General features: G+C 45.2%; 1 protein-coding gene across 1 annotated transcript in view; it reads right to left on the bottom strand.

Annotated features, from left to right (window-relative positions):
- Window positions 1-319: 319 nt before the first annotated feature.
- The window catches only part of LOC132586758 (C-C motif chemokine 4-like), a 61,697-nt gene continuing 40,723 nt past the window's right edge, over window positions 320-21,293 (bottom strand). The window contains exons 2-5 of the mRNA XM_060258850.1: window positions 18,517-18,700; window positions 3,393-3,635; window positions 1,972-2,086; window positions 320-767 (exon numbers count right to left, since the gene is read on the bottom strand). Coding sequence (XP_060114833.1) covers window positions 680-767; window positions 1,972-2,086; window positions 3,393-3,477 — 288 coding nt within the window. The 5' untranslated portion in view covers window positions 3,478-3,635; window positions 18,517-18,700 and the 3' untranslated portion in view covers window positions 320-679. The remainder of the gene's footprint in view (window positions 768-1,971; window positions 2,087-3,392; window positions 3,636-18,516; window positions 18,701-21,293) is intronic.

Below are 21,293 nucleotides of genomic sequence, written 5' to 3'. Positions count from 1 at the left end.
TTCTTTTCTGCCCCTAATATCTGGAATAGCCTCCCAGAATACCTGTTTCTCCTCTGCTTTCAGACCCCTGCTCAGCACCCACATTTCCATTAAACCTCCATGGTAACCCCTCAGTCCACCTCCCCAGCTGATATTAAGCCTGTGTGCGACCTGAATGATGCAGTCTCTTCTCCTTTCTACCTTCATGCCCCCCCAACCTCCATTTGTTGCTCTGAAGGAGAAAAGGGAAACACCTTTCAACGTGCTAGAAGCAGCTGTTCCTCAACGCGGTGTCAAGTATGGTTTTGGAGGGAAAAACACATCACAATTTGGAAAGCAATATTGTAAAAATATATATATATTTATTGTGGAGAATCCTATTTTCTATTTTTTTTACATTTTACAAAACACACACACACATATAAATACATACAAAAATATATTTAAAAGGCTGCTCACTTATAAATAAAATAATTAACAGGAATAATAGCCTCAGCTTGGGCAAAACAACTTAAATTATCATCACAAATCCCTGAGTTGGTCAATATGTAACTATACCGCCCCCCCCCCCCCACATACACACAACGGAAAATGGCAATGAAGACTCAAAGGTAATATTTTTTGTTTGACTTGACAGGATATCATGGGGGAGCACGATGGCCTTTGGCTCCAACAGGAAATGATTCTATTCCAGCTCTGCTCAGTTGAGTTCCAAGAAAGTCACGTGATCTTGGACCCATCCCTCCTTGGGGTTGGCACAGATCTCCCGACCTTTCTTTGTAATGAACCTGGAAAGAATTGAAAAAGGCAAGGTTATTTTCTTGTTCTCTTTGGATACCAGTCGCACTTCAGGCCATCGCTCATTTGAGAGAATTCTCAGCATCCCATCCATGCCTTCCTCTGAGATCTCTGTGTCTCTTCCTTCCCTCCATTCTTTTATTTCTTCCCACAACTTTGGTAAATGTGGAAGAAACGTACAATGCCAAGCACTGAATAATGACATCCCATCCACCTGAAATCGTAGTCCTTCTGTTCTAACCATAGTGCAAGCCATGTATTGCTTGTGGGTACGTGGCATTGCAACGTTAATGGGGAGTAGAGTGTGGTGTATGTTTTTTAAATTACACAGAACTCCAGTTAGAGTTCCACTTCCAGCGTTCTATAAGAGCCCCATGGCGCAGAGTGTTAAAGCTGCAGTACTGCAGTCCTAAACTCTGCTCATGACCTGAGTTCGCTCTCCGGCGAAAGCTGGGTTTTCAGGTAGCCGGCTCAAGGTTGACTCAGCCTTCCATCCTTCCGAGGTCGGTAAAATGAGTACCCAGCTTGCTGGGGGAAAAGTGTAGATGACTGGGGAAGACAATGGCAAACCACCCCGTAAAAAGTCTGCCGTGAAAATGTTGTGAAAGCAATGTCACCCCAGAGTCGGAAACGACTGGTGCTGCACAGGGGACCTTTCCTTTCCTTTCTAGCGTTCTACGGAAGAATAACTTGCTGTGCCATGGAATTCTTGCACAGAAGCAGCCAAAGTTAAAGGAATGACATCCATTCATTTTTTGAGACACTTGCATATAAATTTTGCCCACTCTGTTCAGCTAAGTAGGGGTGCTGTGACAGTGCTGTGAAAACACAGCCCACTTATGGCAACCCCATGGGGTTTTCAAAGCAAGAGAAGAGCAGAGGTGGTTTATCATTGCTTGCCTCTGCATAACAACCCTTGACTTCCTTGATGGTCTCCCATCCAAATATGAGCCAGGGATGGCCAAACATAGCTTCGGAGACCAGACAAGATCAGGGATAGCCTGGACCATCCAGGTCAGGGCAACTACACCAGCTGAAATACATCAACAGAGCAATAGAATTTCCCAAGAACAGATGTTTTCTGTCCATTGTAAGTCACGACACGCAGGCCTTGCAGATGCAAGATAGATATATCTAGCTAAAATGGAGGGCACACCCGGCTCCCCCTAAAAACAATGCAATGATTTTACTTACACCACAGCTGGCTGAGAACACCTGCTGCTGGTTTCATAGTACGACGTCAGCAAATTGCGTGGGATTTTCTTTGTCGTGTAGCTGAAGCAGCAGGACGTTGGAGGATCAGCTCCCACTGGAGGAGACAAGGAAACAAAATGAATGGAAGCAAAGAGACTCCTGCAGAAGCAGTCCTGGGCTTCCAAAATTGGAGCCCACCAGGGATTTCCTGCCTTGGAATCTCTTATCCCCAAGATATGAAGGGACAGTCACAAGGTCGTGGCTTCATGGCACAACCCTCACTTTGCACGCAGAAGGTTTCAAGCACTGGTATCTCTGCTTGAAGGATTTCCTACAGCAGATCCCAGGAAAGACCTGGAGAGATACTTCCTTCAGCCAACCATATGCAGCTTGGTGGACTAATGGTCGAAACTGGTTTCAATCAACTTCAGCTATTATTATCTAGCGATGCTGAGAAGGTTTACAGCCTGTGCTGCTCACAAAGGCGCATCGTTTGGGGTCATTTCATCTTTGCTTGTTTTGGCTTTGAGGCCTGACACTGGAAACAGGGGCAGAGGTTAATCCCCTGGCATGCCTAAAGGACTCAAGGGTGTCACCAGCCCATGAAAAATGGAACAAAGCAGAGCCCAGAGGTGACCCAAAGGGTCTCCCGCTCCCTACATTGACCTAAAGCAACAAGACAGATGCTCATGCAAGACTGGAGGCAGACAATAGTTTGTTTATCTGGAAGGTGATAGACCAAGAGGGCCCTGTTTGTTCTGCTGGACCTCTCCCAACTTTTGAAGCTACCGAGCATGTATGCTGCTTCTGTCGGTTGCTATTCACCTACAGATAAGGAGATTCCACAAAATCTTGGGATAGATTTAAGGAGAAAAGATTTCTATGATAAACCTAACCACAAGCATCTAATGGCCCTCTCTATTTTTTTGTGTGGCAAATCTTCATGCAATAATTTGAAGTACCCCAATTCTCCAAAATTATTCTGCCACACTGAAATGAGCAGGAGCTGCTCTTGTGCCCTTCCTGTTGGTTTCAACAAGGCTTGTGCAGGAGAACTTCTTAACAGGTTGGGAGCAGTGTTCTCTCTAAGCTGAGTGAGTGTGAGCTAGCTCACAGCTTTTTAGCCTCTGGCTCACACATATTTGTCTTAGCTCAGGAAAAATGACCCCAGAGCAAACTAATTTATGCAGTAGTCCACAACTTTAATGCCAGTAGCTCACAAAGTAGAATTTTTACTTACAACACTCCACAGCTTAGATGGAGTACTGGTTGGGAGCTGCGTGAATTGAGGCGAGTTCAGGGGGACTTCGCTTGACTCTTCTTCTTCCTCTGGCCCAACTCCATCTTGGGCCAGGAGAAGAAGGAGTCCCTCTCCTCCATCTCACTTTTAGCTACTGCAACCACAAAGAAGAGCAACTGACCTGGAGCGGAGAAGGTCTGGGAGCCCAGAGCGAGAAGAAGCATGAGTACCAGTGCGCAGGCACTTGCGTTGACGTTCATGTTCATGGTGGGTGGAGTGGAACAGCAGGAGCTGGACTGGAACCAGGTTCTCTTGGAGGCTGTGCTGATGAATGATAGCTGCTCCAGGCATCCTGGCCTCCTTTATATCACAGCTGGAAGGGATTGAGCAAGAAAAAGCAACGGAATTTCCAGTTGATGTCACCCTGCAGCGAGGCAGAAAATAGAATTCATCACCTGCCATCGCGTGGAGGAAGCCTCTGACTCATCTTTTCACAGAGGAGACCTCCGCTGCAAGGGTTCTTGTGGTGTTTTTTTTTCTTTTTGCATTTTGGCAGAGGGCAGCCAAGGGAAGGAGAGAGAGAAGAGCAGATTAGCTAAAGGGGGGAGATGGTTCCCCTCTCAGACAATGCTTTGCTGTGTCACCAAACCCCCCCCCCAAAAAAAAAAACCAAAACCCACAAACCATTCAGTATAGAACTCTAACTTCTGCAATCTAGGAAAGAGGCAAAATGCAGAGAGAAATTTCCCCCCAATTATTCTTTTCATTCAGAGGAACCAAGCTAAAAGTAGATCGAGGGGATTTTTGTGGCACGGGTATGAGAAGGAGGGATGCTGTCATCTGAAAACTATACATTTGTTTAAAGTCTTTGTGTCTGAAATTCCCAACATCTGTATTCTAGTAGACAATCACCCTTCTGTTTCTTCAAAGAGCTCAGAGTGGCATGCATTGTCCTCCCCTACCCACAACAACCCTGCAAGGTAGGATAGGCTGAGAGAGAGTGACAGGGCCAAGAGCCCTCACCATCAATGCAGAGTAGAAATCTGAACCCTCTTCGGTCCTGGTCCAACACGCAAGCCAATATACCACTTGCTCTAGCCTTTAAAAAAGGTAAAGGTAGTCCCCTGTGCAAGCACCAGTCATTTCCGACTCTGGGGTGATGTAGCTTTCATGATACTTTCATGGCAGACTTTTCACGCGATGGTTTGCCACTGCCTTCCCCAGTCATTTGCACTTTATGCCCATGCAAGCTGTGTACTCATTTTACTGACCTTGGAAGGATGGAAGGCTGAGTCAACCTTGAGTCAGCTACCTGAACCCAGATTCCACTGGGATCAAACTCAGGTTATGAGCAGAGCTTGGACTGCAGTACTGCAGCTTTACCACTCTGCGCCACAGGGCTCATCAATCTAGCCCTAGCGTTGTCTTTTACAACTTGAAGCCAGCTGGATGCCCCCCTTTCCCCTCATCTGCCTTGAATCCCTGCCAGTATTCTTGGATTCTTCCCCAGACAGTGGAAAGGTCAATATTTTATATATAATTCCCCGAAGAACTGAACATAACAGGTGGGAAAGCAGCATGATGGGCAGCCTCTAGCAGAGAGTGGGTTATGCAGCCTTTTTGTCTTCATCCATGGCTCCACTGCACAAAATTGCCCTGCTTTTTAATTTCAAAAGGGCATCTAACATGCACATCTGGAATGACTGTAAGTCACACCATTGGCCCATCTAACCCAGGGCTGTCTGCTTCATCTGGCAGTAGTTGCCGTCAAGCTGAGAAAGATCTTTCCTAGTTCTGCTGTTTGGGGTTATCTTTTTAACCAGGCATCGATCTGAGAGATTTGTGCACTTGCTCTGCCAATGAGGTTATGGTTCCACCTTTGAGAGCACACATTTACACTACATATGTGAGGCTGAACAAATGGTAGTGAATTATATACGCCCTTATTGTTATTGGGAGGGAAGGGATTGCTATTTGCAGTTTTAAAAATGCTTCTTTGTCTCCATGGCCTGATCCAGTTTCGGTCATGCCTCATTATACTGTTTTAACAATGTTATTGAAAACAACTTTATGCTGACTTTCCACCTGATTAGGGTCTCCAAAGGGAAGAAAGCGACGGGGATCCCCCAGGTATGTACTGGGAATGATGCTATTTATTCTTCATTTATCAGTCCCCTAAAGTTGGAGAAGCAGCTTATGAATTTGCACAATCAATAAATCGGGGGTACTGAACTGAGATATAGCCCAGGTTACAGATGGTTTCCAAATTATTCAAGATGGTGAAATCCCAAGCAGTTTGCCAAGAGCTCTCTTCCAACTCAAGTGAATGTGCAACAGAATGTTTGATGAGTTGTAAGGAGAACAAAAGGAAAGCTGCGCACATGTGGGGCAAAGGAAAGAAATGAAAATGAATTTCCACAAAAGGGATCTGAAATGGGAAAGTGATCTTGGGGCTGTGGTGGAAATATCAATGAAAATGCAGAGCAAAAATTGATCATTTTTTACTTCATCTAATTCTGAGGCAGTCTGGTACCCCATAATGGAATATTTATCAAAACATGATGATATTCCCAATTTGATTGATACCCTCCATTTATGGTAAACTTACTGGATTTTAAATTCCTTACACTATAGACTTTTTGTCGAGAGAAAGTGTTTGAAACAACTAAATATTGAAATTTTCCAGTATATGTTTGAAATAGACATGACAGTTAAAATGCTGTATTAATGTATGGCTATTGTACTGTACTATATTATTTTATGTTTATGTTGTGAAAATACAATACATTGTTAATTTAAAAAAAATACAGAGTGAAGAGGGCTTGTTAGGAAAAGAACTTCAAAGAAATCAGACAGGATCCTCATGACGTTGTGGCTCACCCGGCTTTAGTAATACGATGGAAAAAATTAAGTGTAAGCTCATTGCCCAAAGCAGGGTCATCACCATTCTTGGGAAGTAGAGAGAGACCAGCCACCTTGCTGAAATGAAGTGGATTGTAAAGATTTGCAATGTCATAAAGCAAGTGAGCTTGCACATTTGATTTCCTTTCCCTTGCGCACACCACTGGGTGGAAACATTCACGTGCCCAAGCACTGAGGTTATTGCGTCTGCTTCTACAGTGTCTATGGATGGCTTCATAGAAGCACAGCTCTGGGCAAGACTGAAATTTCTCCAGCCCTCAGGCAGTGTTCCCTCTAAGCTGAGTTAAGTGTGAGCCAGCTCAGAGTTTTTTAGCCTCTGGCTCACACCTTTTTGTCTTAGCCGTGGGAAGATGATGATATTGGATTTATATCCTGCCCTTCACTATGAATCTGAGTGCCTTACAATCTCCTTTATCTTCCTCCCCTACAACAGATACCCTGTGAGGTGGGTGGGGCTGAGAGAATCTCCCAGAAGGTGCTGTTTCTAGAACAACTCTGTGAGAACTATGGCTAACCCAAGGACGTTCCAGCAGCTGCAAGTGGAAGAGTGGGGAATTAAACCCGGTTCTCCCAGATAAGAGTCTGCACATTTAACCCCTACACCAAACTGGCTCTCAGAAACAGCTCCAGAACAAACTAATTTATACAGTAGCTCACAACTTTAATATCAGTCACTCACAAAGTAAAAAGTTTGCTCACAAGACTCCACAGCTTAGAGGGAGTAATGCCCTCAGGTTGAATTAGCCCAGATTCCTGGATGCAATAAAGCCATGTGGGCACAGACATCCATGCTTCTAATAGTGCAGTCCTAACCAGACTTATCCCTTTCTAAGGTTCATTGATATTAATGGATGTAGAAGTGTGTAACTCTGTTTAGGATTGCTCTGTAGATTTCACAAAGAAGGAGACCAGATTTCACATTGAAGGAACCTGAACAGACTTAATTTTGAAGGCTGCCTCCGGATCAGCCTTGGAATGTGAGATGCAGCAGCAGAGAAGTTACCTAGTAATCTGGAGAGAAGCAGTTCATCTCTGAATACAGCTGCTTCCCGCCAGCAGATTGCTAAATTTTGGGGAGAACTGTGCAATCTGGCAGGCATAGAGCAGGGCCTAAGCTCCGCATACCACCCCCAGACGGACGGGCAACTGGAGCACACGAACAGGGTGCTGGAACAGTTCCTACACTGTTATGTCACACATCAACAAGACAACTGGGTGTCCCTCCTGCCCTTTGCAGAATATGCATACAACAACAGCATTCACTCTACAAATGCTAGCCCTTTTCTAATTGTGAATGGCTATGAGCGGAAGCCTTGGGAGGAACAGAACTTTGGCAGGAGGAGAAGCGTGCTTGGCACCATTTTATTAACATGTGTAATGGTCTGTAGAAAGAGTATAAGTGCAGGGCATAAGCCCGCCATAATCAGTTTTTGCAAGAACCATCTTGCCGTATGGAAGTCAGTATTTCAATAAAGCCATTCTTTAGAACAGTCTGGTGTTTTTAGCTGAACTGCCAGGGACTTGACCTAGGGCTCACCCTCTGACCAGACAGCTTTGCTTCCTCACCTCAGATGTGTGGGTACCTTTGAGGATAAGCACCCTATTCTATTTATGTTCAGAGGCAATTTCAAGATAAATCAGGCTTGTAATTACACAGATGAGGGGAAGGATACCAAATCACCAGACTGGGGGTCACAGGGCCTTTAGGTTAGAGTTACCATCAGCAAGGAAAGACCAGCCTTGCCTCAGCTGGAGATTAATGCTTAGAAAGGAGACACCATTTTAGTCTGGCTGGTCAAACAGATCTCTCTCCTCCATCTTTCCCCTCCACCCCCTTCCCTTCTGTGACTGTAAGTCAGAATTTTGTTTTCATGTATGACCAGTCTGTTGAATGTTGATTACTGTGAACCACTTAGAGAGTTCTTTGCCTGTATAGGGGAATACTGATATAATACAATTATGTCATCTCCAGATAGGAGCTCTTCCCCCTTAAGGTTGAACAAGAGAGGCAGTGCAGTGTTAGAGTGAGTGAGACCCAAGTTCAAATCCCTACTCTGCCATGAAGCTCGGGCTGACCTTGGCTCAGTCACCTTCTTTCAACTGACCTACCTCACAGGATTGTTGTGGGGATAAATGAGAAAGAGCCATGTATGCTCTCACGAGCTCTCTGAGGGAAAGCTAATGTCAAAAGGCATATATAACTGCTGCTGTGGACCAGGTTACTGCCCAAGAGAAAATGAGAAAATGTCCTACTACCAGAATTAGAATACAATGAGGCATGTTTCAACCTATTGATATAATTTTAATTCCTCTTGTTTAATTGCCTGGATAGAAATACACAAATCTGTTACATTCTCAGGGCGGGCTACAATTTGGGATAAAAGATGTGGAATAAGATTGCACTAAATATATAAAAATGACAGATTTCATACTGGAAACATTACAGCTGGTAAAACACAAAGCCAAACATCCATAGCAGTAACTCTAACAGTGATTCAAAAGAATTTGAATATTTCAATTTAAAACTGTCTTAACTCTGCATAGGATTGCCAACCTCCAGGGAGTTCAAACAAGAGAGAACCACATAAAAGGGTGAAGACAAAAATTTTTTACTCCACAAATGCTTGAGACATAGCTGTCCTGATTGGAATGATATGGACTTCTGATTATGCCTCCTTGATTAAGACTTGCTTGAAACAGTTATATAGTCGACAGTAGGGGAGGGACGGTGGCTCAGTGGTAGAGCATCTGCTTGGGAAGCAGAAGGTCCCAGGTTCAATCCCTGGCATCTCCAAAAAAGGGTCCTGGCAAATAGGTGAGAAAAACCTCAGTTTAAGACCCTGGAGAGCCGCTGCCAGTCTGAGAAGACAATACTGACTTTGATGGACCAAAGGTCTGATTCAGTATAAGGCAGCTTCATATGTTCATATGTACCATCAGAGGCTTATATGTGGGTCCAGGCAAACATTGGAGTGTGAAACTGACAAGACTCAACAACAGGATTTTTATAGGCACTTTATTGAACTACTGGGACTGGCACAAGCACTTTCTACGGAGAACTTGAAGAAGCGGTAGAGAAGGCCTTCATACTTTGAAAATTGAGAAGACTGTTGCATCTTGAAGCTTTACAGAATACTTACTTCAGATTATACAATATACGGACTTTTGTTAATATGGACTCGAGTGTGCATCTATATGGGAGCATATACAGCCGGGGCTGCGTGAACTGCACTGGCTGCCAGTTACATACCGGGTCCGATACAAAGTGCTGGTTATTACCTTTAAAGCCCTATATGGCCGAGGACCTGCCTACCTGAGGGACCGTCTCTCCCCATATGAGCCCCAAAGAGCACTGAGGTCGGCAGGGAAGAACACGCTGACTATCCCTGGGCCAAAGGAGGCGAAATTACAGAGTACACGGGCACGGGCCTTCTCTGTTATAGCCCCGTGCCTTTGGAATCAACTTCCGGAGGAGGTACGGGCCCTGCGGAATTTGGACCAATTCCGCAGGGCCTGTAAGACCATCCTTTTCAAGCAGGCGTTTGTAGAACTTGATAGGATGGCTGTTTAATTACCAACTATTTATCTAGTGACCCCTGCCATAATACAAGTGTACAGATAACATCAGGAAGATCACCGCCGTTTAAACTATGGAATGATCCAGACATTTGGAACTGGTTTTAGATTGTTGTTTAAATCAATGTATAACTTAAATGTTGTTTTAAATTACCTTATATTGTATATTTTATATTGTATAATTTTATCGAACTCTTGTCAGCCGCCCTGAGCCTGCCTAGGCGGGGAGGGCGGGATATAAATAAAATTTATTATTATTATTATATTATTATTATAATGAATTGCTAATAGATACACAGGAAATAATAGATTCGTTGGAATAATTGCATATATTGGCATTAGTTAATTTTTCATGGTTTATATTTTTCCAGCCAGGTAGTGGCTGGAGATCGCCCACTATTACAGCTGACATCCAGCTGACAAACGTCAGTTCACCTGAAAAAAATGGCTGTTTTGGAAGGTGGACCTTATGGCATTATATATACCCTATCGAAGCTGGTCCCCTCCTCAACTCCCACCCACCTTAGGCTCCACTTCCAAAATCTCCAGGTATTTCCCAACCTGGAGCTGGCAGCCCTAATTATAATCCACTTTTATTCACTACTGAATCTATAACTTCCATAGTTCCATTACCTCATACCCAGCCCACTCTTTAATAAAATCTGTGTTCAGTATAAGTAATTTATAACTGTCCAATTCTCATTTCCCCACAATTTAATTGATGGCACTTTTGATTTTCTAGTACAGGTTAATTAGTATCCTTGTAGTCACTAATACAGATAGATCAGTTCCACTTCCTGTCTTGAATCAAGTTCTTTTCAAAAGGACGACGTTCTGACTCAGTCTCCAAGAAGTCACCCAAAGTTTATGATTAAGCATAAAAAAAGCTTCAGTGAAATTAATTTTAGTGAAATCTAACATGACCAAGCAAATAAATCAAATAAAAAAAGCAAGTAAAGACAAGCTCAGTTCCAGACAGAGATTCAATTCAGCATGCAGACAAGTGGAAGCTTTTATGCTGTTTCCCTAGACCTGATACCCAGGGCTTTTTTTTTTTTTTAAGCAGGAACAGACAGGAACGTAGTTCCAGCTGGCTCGGCTTCAGCGGGTGTGGCCTAATATGCAAATGAGTCCCTGCTGGGATTTTTCTACAAAGAAAGCCCTGCTGATACCAGTTGCTCACACGCATAGTCCTGAGAACCCAGGCAAACAGTGGGTCCAAAGTTATCACATTCCTCTTATGTGTAAAAAGGTACACATTTGCAGGGAAATGTTGGATTCACACTTTGGGAATGCTTGGGGGTTAACCTCAAGCGACTTTTACTGGTAGGGAAAAGGTGGCAGAAGAGGGTTTTCTATCACGCTTTCAGTCTTCCAAGATGCTAGTTCATACGTTGATGGAGTCAGCCAGGAAAAGACAGACTCTTTTTCCTGAAGCCCTGGGAGTTTCACTAATCAATAAAGTTTGCAAAACCTTTTTGGAAACTGGTTAGTAGGTTCCCACTAGGCAGGACGAGAGTGTATTTTCTGTAAGCTGTTTGGAGTCTGTACCAGGGAGAAAAGAAGGATTAAAATATATTAAATAAATACATTTATGTGCAAAAAAGGTGGAAAGAAAAGCAATGAGAAATACTGATGAATGCCCCTGACCTGGATAGCCCAGGAAAGCCCAATCTCATCAGCTCATGGAAGCTAAGTAGGGTGTCATGGGTACTGGGGACCCTGCAGAAGAAGCTGAGCCTGCAGAAGAAACTGTGCCCCTGCCACCTGCACCAGTGCCCCTGCCTCCTGCTGGAGAAGATCCAAGCCCCCCTGCCTCGCCCTCTCGGGTGGCTCGTGTGCGTGACCGCCTTCGTCAGGACCTCAGGGATCGGAGGAGGGCGGCACGCTCACGAGCAAGATGCTCCCTGAGCCCTGAGTTTTGAAAGGATTCTGGCCCTTCTAGGAGTGAGGATGCTTGAGTCTCAGCAGGATCCTGGCTGCCTCTCTGAGCCAGCAATTAGCCCAAATGGGCAACAGACAGCAGAGGGCTATATAGCTGTGGGCTTTGGGAGGAGGCTTTGTGGAAGCAACTAGTCACTTACCTGACATTCTAGCATCCACTCCGGCTTTTGACTTTGGCTTCTGGACCCCCTAACTTCAGCTTCTGAACCTCTGACCTGCAATACCTGGACTGTGATTTGGTTTTGGCGCCTTGGACCCTCTTTGCTCACCGGCTACAGACCTTGGACTGCCCCTGGACTTTGCCTGACCCGGCCCCAGCCCGTGACATAGGGCTGAATGTGATTAGTACTTGGATGGGAGACTTCCTTGAAATACCCAGTTGAGAGGACAGGGGCAGGGTCTACTCAGCCACCTGTCTGAATATCTTCCAGGCCCTCAGTAGGGGTCAGTCACCAGAGATCGCCATGACTTCCGGTGCAAACATGCATGCACATGCACACGCACACACACAAATATATAAAATACCAAAAAAGAAAAAAGAAATACTGATGCATGCTTTTGCTGGCAGAGGTGAGACAGACCGCAAAAGATGAACAAAGTGATGGGAAAGATAGACGTGAACAGTCCGAATAGAAATCCATAAACGTTAAGATTATTCTGCCTATCCGGGTTGGGAAATACCTGGAGGTTTGGGGGTGGAGCCTGAGGAGGGTGGGGTTTGGGGAAGAGAGGGATGTCGGTGGGGTATAAAGCTACAGAGGCCATCCAACAAAGCAGCCATTTTATCCAGGTGAACTGATCTCTGTCTCCCAGAGATCAGTTGTAAAAGCAGGAGATCTCTGGGCACCACCTGGAGATTGGCAACCTGATTACCACCTAATAAGCCATCAAAGGGGATGGGGTGGGAGGGGTGGGAGTTTTAGTCCTAGAGCTGCCATAGTGTAATGATTAGAGTGTTGAGCTAGGATCTGGGAGACCCAATTCTCACTCTGCCATGGAAGATTGATTCTGCCATGGTAACCTCATAGGATTGTTGGGAGGATAAAATTGAGATGAGGAGAATGATGTTGTGAGCCACTTTGGGGAGAAAAACTGATAAATATCTAAATAAAGACAAAGACACCTGCTGGGATTGGAATGACGCTAACGTCAGATTTCCAAGGTTTTGTCTATTTTGATGGTGGTCTGGAGCAGGATGCTCTTCATCTATTTCACAACTTAACCCTCTGACATTGTCTTTGCTCTCTCCTCTCCTTTTCTCCCCTCAAAGACAATTCTAGGCAGAACACCTTGTCAATTTTGTTGGAGTGAGCAACTCAGCATTGGGGGAGGGGGGGTTGCTACATCACTCTAAGTGTGTTGAGGCGTTCTCTCCTTGAATGGGATGCCTCTCTTTGTCCTAACCTGGGAGCCACCCTCTGACCCCTCCTCTCGTTTTGTCCTCTCACTCTCTCTACATGGCTTTCCATAGAGACACGGGTCTCTGCAGGTCCCTCTTATAGATACAGTGCCCTCATACTCCCACACACACGATGCTGGATATTATTATTATTATTTATTATATTTGATGAATTGCCCTATCCTGGCCAATGCCAGGCTCAGGGCGATGTACAACAATAAAATCAGTTACATTAATATATATATATATATATATATATATAATCATACATTAAAAATTACAAACCCTGATGGCATCTTTAAAGTGCTCTTATTCAGTTATTGGATCACATCAGGGGTGGGGGGATCCCCCCAAGAGGGGGCGGAGAGGAAAAGGTGTCAGGATGGCAACCGTCACTGTCCTCATGCAAAGGCTTGGTGGAACATCTCTGCCTTACAGGCCGTGTGAAACTGTAAAAGATCCTGCAGGGCCCTGATGTCTTCTGGCAGAGCATTCCACCAAGTTGGGGCCAGGACTGAAAAAGTCCTGGCCCTTGTTGAGGACATCCGGACCTCTTCCGGGACAGGGCTTACCAGCAGATTTCGACTACTGGAGCGCAACGCCCTTCCAGGGACATAGTGGAGGAGGCGGTCCCATAGATACATCAGTCCCAGACCGTTCAAGGCCTTAAAGGTCATAACCAAAACATTGAATCTGACCAGGTACTCAACTGGCAACCAGTGTAGCTGGCGCAGCACAGGTAGAATATGTGCTGTCCGTGGCGTTCTTGTCAGGACTTGTGCTGCCGCATTCTGAACCCATTGGAGCTTCTGGATCAGACTCAAGGGTAGGCCGGCATAGAGCGAGTTACAGTAGTCTAGTCTGGAGGTGACTGTTGCATGGATTACTGTGGCTAGGTCTGAGCGAGATAGGAGGGGAGCCAGCTGCCGGGCTCGACGAAGATGAAAAAATGCCACCTTGGCAATATGTGTGACCTGGGCCTCCATTGAAAGCAAGGTATCCAGTGTCATTCCTAAGTTCTTGACGGTAGGCACTGGTGTTAGTAGCATCCCATCAAGAGCTGGCAGTTTACGCTCCAGCTCCAACCCTGCTCCCAACCACATAGAATAAGCTGGCCACTGTGATAGGAAAAGCTCTCTTTAGATTAGGCTTGTTTTCTCTCCTCTTGTCTGCATGAATGTGAACTGGATCGACTTGAATAAATACAAGTTTACCTTTCTTTGCAATATACTTCTTGGGAGATTTATTTACTGCACCCAGTATCACACTTCTGTGACTGGACAAAATTCTGCTTTATTAACCAAATATCCCAATAAATTTCACCCCTGCAAAGTACTTGTCCTGTGCAGACAGGTGGTGTTCAGGAAATAACCTTATCTTACTATTCAGGCAGGTCCCTCTGGGATGGGGAGGAGGAGGAGGAGAAGGAGAAGAAGGAGGAGGAGGAAGAGGAGAAGGAGGAGGAGGAGGAGAAGAAGATGACGATATTGGATTTATATCTTGCCCTATACTCTGAATCTCAGAGACTCAGAGCGGTCACAATCTCCTTTACCTCCCCCCACATGACAGACACCTTGTGAGGTAGGTGGGGGTGAGAGAGCTCTTACAGCAGCTGCCCTTTCAAGGACAACTCCTGTGAGAGCTATGGCTGACCCAAGGCCATTCCAGCAGCTGCAGGTGGAGGAGTGGGTAATCAAACCTGGTTCTCCCAGAAAAGAGTCCATGCACCTAACCACTACACCAAACTGGCTATCAGAAGGCAATACTTAAGTTATCCAGGACCCTACAGGGCAAGTACCAGTCACAGTTAACTTTGGATCTGCTGGCGGAGTCAAAACTTCAGCCTCAGAATTGAGGAAGGCTATAGATACCATTTTTATGATGCTGCAAGCTTTTTCTTATGCTTCCCGCTGCACCTTTCTGGATCAGAGTTTGTTTTTCTCTCTCTGTAACTGAACCACACAGGAGGCTGAAACCAGTGCCCTTGTTTATGATTCATTACGTGTAACCACAATCAAGTCTGTTCCAGTCTCTCATGCAGGGACTCACACCTGACTGATTTACAACCCAATGAACAACAGGTCCTCTTTGCTACAGCTCCCTTCCCCTCAGTGATTTTGGTTATAAAAGTCTGTATGAAATGTAAGTCCATAAAATACAATATCCATTTCATACGCATCAGGAGAACACACAAAAGCTTAAGCTGGAATAAACCTAGTTTAAAAGGCTTCAATTAATTTCTGTTTTACCCTCATCACAGTGGGTCTACTAAGTCAATTCAATTTGACAGCGACTAAAGTTTGCATCCTGCACAATTCATTAAAAAGGTCTTATCTTGCAACAACTCCTGACCCGTCACAATAAACAAACGCAACAAGAACTTAAAGCCTTCACTTACAAAACAGTAGCATGATCTGTCAAGCAGATGAACTATGTCTTATTCATGCTGCAGCAGCCCAAATTTCCTAATCACAGGAGAAGTGGCCACATGTTTCCTCTCATCTGATCTAGGGATGCCAGCCCAAGAATGGCCTGGAGATCCCCCAGAATTACAGCTCATCTCCAGACTACAAAGATCAGATTCTGCTGGAGAAAATGGGTGCTTTGGAGGGCAAAATCTATGGCATTGTGCCCCACTGAGGTCCCTAACCTCCTCAGACTCCATCCTCAAATGTCCAGGTGTTTCCCAGCCTGAACCCTGTAACCCTGTTATTCCACCTTGCCCTTCCATAAAAAGCTTGGGAAAGTTTTTACAAAGAATTCATAATTTTAAAAAGCCACTTTGCATTAGAAACTACCAGCCATAAAATGAACTAAACACTGAGCCCTCAGCAGAACAAGCCTCTGGGAGGAAAAACAAAAGCCCTTTCAAACAAAGCAGCCTTGCAGGCCTTCCAAAAGGACATGCTCTACAGTCTGCCACGCAGGGAATAGCTTTGGATGCCAGCTGCCTAGTGGGTATTACAAAGGGGGAACTGCTGGGAGGAATAATGTTGGCAGGCAGATTCCTGCATTTCGTGTGCAGTAGTGGTTTGATTATCCTGGTCTGGGTAGTGCTGGCTAGCCTTATCTTGCCAGATCTCGGAAGGTAAACAGGGTTGACCCTGGTAAGTGCTTGGATGGGAGACCACCAAGGAATGTCGGGGTCGCTATGCAGAGGAAGGCAATGGCAAGCTACCTCTGAACATCTCTTGCCTTGAAAACCCTACGGGGTTGCCATAGGTCAGATGTGACTGGACGGCAAATAAAAGCCCTGGTTAGGCTGCTGGACTAGGACTTGGAAAAGCTGGGTTCAAATTTCCACTCTTGTGGGGGGGGGGAATTAATTCAAAATTTAAAAAACTCATAAGATCAATTAGAAGAGTAAATTTTGAGTCCTGTGGCACCTTTAAGACCAACAAAAGTTTATTCAAGGTATGAGCTTTCATGTGCCCACATGCTTCTTCAGATACATAGAAATCGAAGTTAATGTTTCATATATCTATATCCAGGGCTTTGTTTGTAGGAAAAAAACAGCAGGAACTTATTTGTGTATTAGGCCACACCCCCTGACATCACCATTGTTTCACACAGGACTTTTTTGTAGAAAAAGCTCAGCAAGAACTCATTTGAATATTAGCCCACACCCCCTGGCACCAAGCCAGCCAGAACAACGGTATGTTCCTGTGCATTCCTGCTAAAAAATTATCTATCTATCTATCTATCTATCTATCTATCTATCTATCTATCTATCTATCTATCTATCTATCTATCTATCTATCTATCTATCTATCTATCTATCTATCTATCTATCTATCTATCTATCTATCTATCCATCCATCCATCCATCCATCCATCCAGACACCTCTACATAGGTGAAGAGCAAATTAGCATCCAACTTGAAAGAAGACTAAATAGACTAACTAGTTTTTGCGTGTGTCAAAACATTTTCATTCAGTTGGATGCTAATTTGCTCTTCACCTATGTAGAGGCATCTGCACACACATGCACATGAATTGTTAACTTCCATTTCTATTTATCCGTAGACGTGTGCGTGCACATGAAAGCTCATACTTTGAATAAATGTTCGTTGGTTTTAAAGGTTCCACTGGACTTGCACTTGATTCTACTACTGCTTCCAACTAACCTGGAAGCCCACCTGGACCTATCTAGGATGAATTAGAAGGCAGCTTCATGTGCACCACATACTTGGAGGCAAAATGGCTAAAAATCCTGCTATATTTATCTGGCTCTCTTCTGAATGTATTTGGCTAGCAGCTAGCTTCACTCATTATGGCACAGTGGTGGTACTCTTTTACAGGGAAGCGAGTCATTTATGTGAGGCAGCAGCTGTGCAGTGCGGACAAGTTCCAAGCACATCAGTGGGGGCAGAAAATCCCCAAACTGGGTTCTGAGCGGGGTGGTCACAAACCACATGGAACCTGTGGTCTGTGTTGGAGGATGTCAGTGTAACAGAGTCACCCAGATGTTGCAGTCAGGCCAGCTCAAGATGCTTCGGAGACGGAAGTGGGGAAGTGAATGAGTCCCAGCAAGTCAGCCAGAGCATTCCAAAGGGTTTTTTTTCCCTCCAGAAGGGCCTCCAGGAGCCAGGGAAATGTCATTCACAGCTGCAGTTGCTCAGTAGGCTCCAGAGGGGGAGAGCCCTGCACGTGAATGCCAGGAATCTGCCTACGGGTTTTTATTGTAAATTGCACCAATGCGAGCAAAAAGGACTCTTTCAGTGCGGCAGCCTAGAGATCCAGCCCCCACCCTGTCACACAATGCTCAGAAAAATTCCTGTGTAGCCAACTGCATTATGCGAGTGATCTGTAGAGCTGCCTCACCCTATCAGCAGTGCTTGAACTTCTGACTTTGGTTCCAACATTAGTTTTACAGCAACCTAAGGGTGTCTGGATGACTTGGGAAGTTCTGGGGTGGTAATGACCATGATCTGGGATACTTGGAAGCAAGGATTAACTGGCTATCGAATTGGCAGAGAAGTTTCCTGGAGGGATGCTGCTAGTGTTTGCCAGCTCTGGGTTGGGAAATAGCTGGAGATTTTTTGAGGGGTGGAGCCTGGGGAGGGCGGGGTTTAGAAAGGTACGGGACCTCAGCAGGGTACAATGCCACAGAGTCCATCCTCCCAAGCAGCCATTTTCTCTGCAGAAACTGATCTCTGTAGTCCTGGCCTGGATAGCCCAGGCAAGCTTGATCCCATCATATCTCAGAAGCTAAACAGGGCCAACCCTGACAAATATTTGGATGGGAGGCCTCCAAATAATACCAAGGTTGGAAGGCAGAGGCAGGCTGTATCAAGCCACTTCTCTGAAGATCCTCCATGCCCCAGAAGGGGTCACCAGAATTCATCATGACTTCCAGGCATGCACAGACATGCGAGTGCACACGCAAAGTACAAAAAATACCCATCCACTGAACTCTGTAGTCTGGAGATTAGTTGTCATAATGAAAGATTTCTAGGACCCACCTGGAGATTGGCAACCAGCTGTTCCTCCTGCACGGCTGCCCATTGCTGACACCATGGAGTGAGATGGCCCTGAAGTGTTGGCTTGGAATGCCACAGGTGCCGCGTGGCTTGGCTTGCTTCAGAGCAGGGTTGCCAGCTTAAGGTGGAGACATTCCTGGGAATTCTGGGGGATCCTCAGGTGGATCTGAAAAGAATAGACTATCAGCAGGGATGTCATGCCATACAATCCACCCTCTGGAGCTGCCATTTCCTTCAGGGATCTCAGGAGTCTGGAAATCAGTTGCAATTCTGGAAGATCTTCAGGCCATACCTATAGATTGGCATCCTACCAAGACCATTTCCCCTTCCCAGTTCACCCCTGCTTTGAAACAGCCAGCAATGAGGGGGGAAAGTAAGGCTATAATCACAAAGTCGGGGAGGACTTGCATTCTCTCAGGGATTTTTCAGAACCCTGAATTTTCAGGGTGTGTTTTTCCTTTTAAAATAACCCTCTTGTGCTTTTATTTCTGTAGACTGCAAAAACCTTGGGCTGTATTTTTTGCTTAGTACAATGTTGACCAGGAGGGACAGTGGCATGGGGTAGCATGATCTCATCAGATCTTGGAAGCTAAGTACTTGGAAGGGAGACCACTAAGAAGACTCTGCAAAAGATGGCAGTGGCAAACCACCTTTGCTTTTCACTTGCCTTAAGAACATAAGAGAAGCCATGTTAGATCAGGCCAATGGCCCATCCAGTCCAACACTCTGTGTCACACAGTGGCAAAAAATGTATATACACACACACACACACACACACACTGTGGCTAATAGCCACTAATGGACCTCTGCACCATATTTTTATCTAAACCCCTCTTGAAAGTGGCTATGCTTGTGGCCGCCACCACCTCCTGTGGCAGTGAATTCCACATGTTAGTCACCCTTTGGGTGAAGAAGTACTTCCTTTTATCCGTTTTAACCTGTCTGCTCAGCAATTTCATTGAATGCCCACAAGTTCTTGTATTGTGAGAAAGGGAGAAAAGTACTTCTTTCTCCACTTTCTCCATCCCATGCATTAAGAAAGTAGAGAAAGAAGTACTTTTCTTCCTTTCTCACAATACAAGAACTCGTGGGCATTCGATGAAATTGCTGAGCAGACAGGTTAAAATGGATAAAAGGAAGTAAGCCCCTTGCTGGGATCTCCCTATGTTGGCTGTGACTTGATAGCATTTTACACACATATGTACAAGATGTTGACCCTGCCAATGAGAGCAAAGGCCCCCAAATGATGTATAAGCACTTGGTGCCTCTTGGTAAATTTCAGTAAACTTCTTCCATAAAGTATATCCTTTAGACTTGAGCGGAGATTTTATGGATTCATGTGGACTTAAGCAGCATCTGCTCTCTGGCAGTGCCCCATTCCTTCTATTAGGATGTTAGTTGTCAGCAGAGAGCTGCGCTCTGGATTATTCAAACAAGCAATAATGCAAACCACATGTCATGGGGGAAAGGAAGGGGGAAACTACCCCTTTGTGGAAACAACATGGACTTTTCTGCTGTCAAGCAGACTGGCCAGCTTTCTTCCTTCCTCTTTTTCCTTCCTTTGGGGGAATTCCTGTACTCTGTCTAGCTGCAAAGATGCTGACCTGCAATTTCGTCGCAATCATTCTGCTCTTCTCTCTCTCGGCTTGACTTCATGAACGAAGATTTAAGAAGTCCATCACAAACTGGCATGGCGCTGTCATGCTAAGATTCCAAGCATCTAGTTAGAGCTGGAAAAGTGTAACTCAAAAGATCAAGGCAGTGGAACCCTTTCCCTGGGGAAATTAGAGTTAGTTTAGAAGCAAAGTTGGGGGTTGTAGGGAAAAGCTTGAGAAAAGTGACCTTCAAACCTTGACTTTGTGGAGCCCATCCTGGTGGGTTGTGAGCCTCTATACAGCTGACACTTTTTAGGAAGCCTTTTGAAATAGCACTACTGTGTAGAGAGCAAAGGAGCCATACCTCTTGCCTCTCTTTGTGTGCAGGCTAAGAACAATAACGGGATGGTGAAGGGAAGCTACTCAGGGATGGCGAAGATTCCTCCATACCTCTGAAGAACTTTGGCTTGTTCCTCACTATGATACATAGGGTTACCAGATTTCCCATAGCTACTAGCAGGATATGGGGGTAGGGTTGCCAGATGCAGGTTGGGAAACTCCTGGAGATTTGGAGATAGACCCTGGGGCAGTCAGGGACCTCAGTAGAGTACAATGCCATCGAGTCCACCATTCAAAGCATCCATTTTCTGCAGGAACTGACCTCTGTAGTCTGGAGATGAACTCCAATTCTGGGGGATCCTCAGGTCCCACCTGGAGGCTGGCATCCGCAAATTGTTACAACTCTGGGTGCTTGGCTTGTGTTTCTTGTTCCTGGGCCTTTCGGTCTGCTATCCGTGGTTCTGAACTCGCCACCAATGAAGTCATAACTTTGGCTGCCTCTCTTCCCCTCACGTGACTCGGATAATTTTCTGTCATGTGCTTGTAGCTCAGTGACTCACATGTCTTGAAAAAAATTGTACTGCTCAGCTAGAGGGTTTCAAGATGGACGTTCTTTCTCAACTCAGCTACCCAAGATCTTTTAACTGGAGATGCCAAAATGAGCTTGGGACCTCCTGCATGCCAAGCTGACACTAGGGAAAAACAACAGCAACCAGGCTGCTCCTGCACAATCCTGATCTGTGGAAAGTAGCAGGTGAAGCTTCTCAGCTACTACCCATGAACATCTTTGGATAATACTGAGGTTAAAGACAAAGCTATTGGGGC

This window comes from Heteronotia binoei, chromosome 18, assembly GCF_032191835.1.
Source record: "Heteronotia binoei isolate CCM8104 ecotype False Entrance Well chromosome 18, APGP_CSIRO_Hbin_v1, whole genome shotgun sequence".
Classification (NCBI taxonomy): Eukaryota; Metazoa; Chordata; class Lepidosauria; order Squamata; family Gekkonidae; genus Heteronotia; species Heteronotia binoei.
This window is presented reverse-complemented; position numbering and strand designations above follow the sequence as displayed.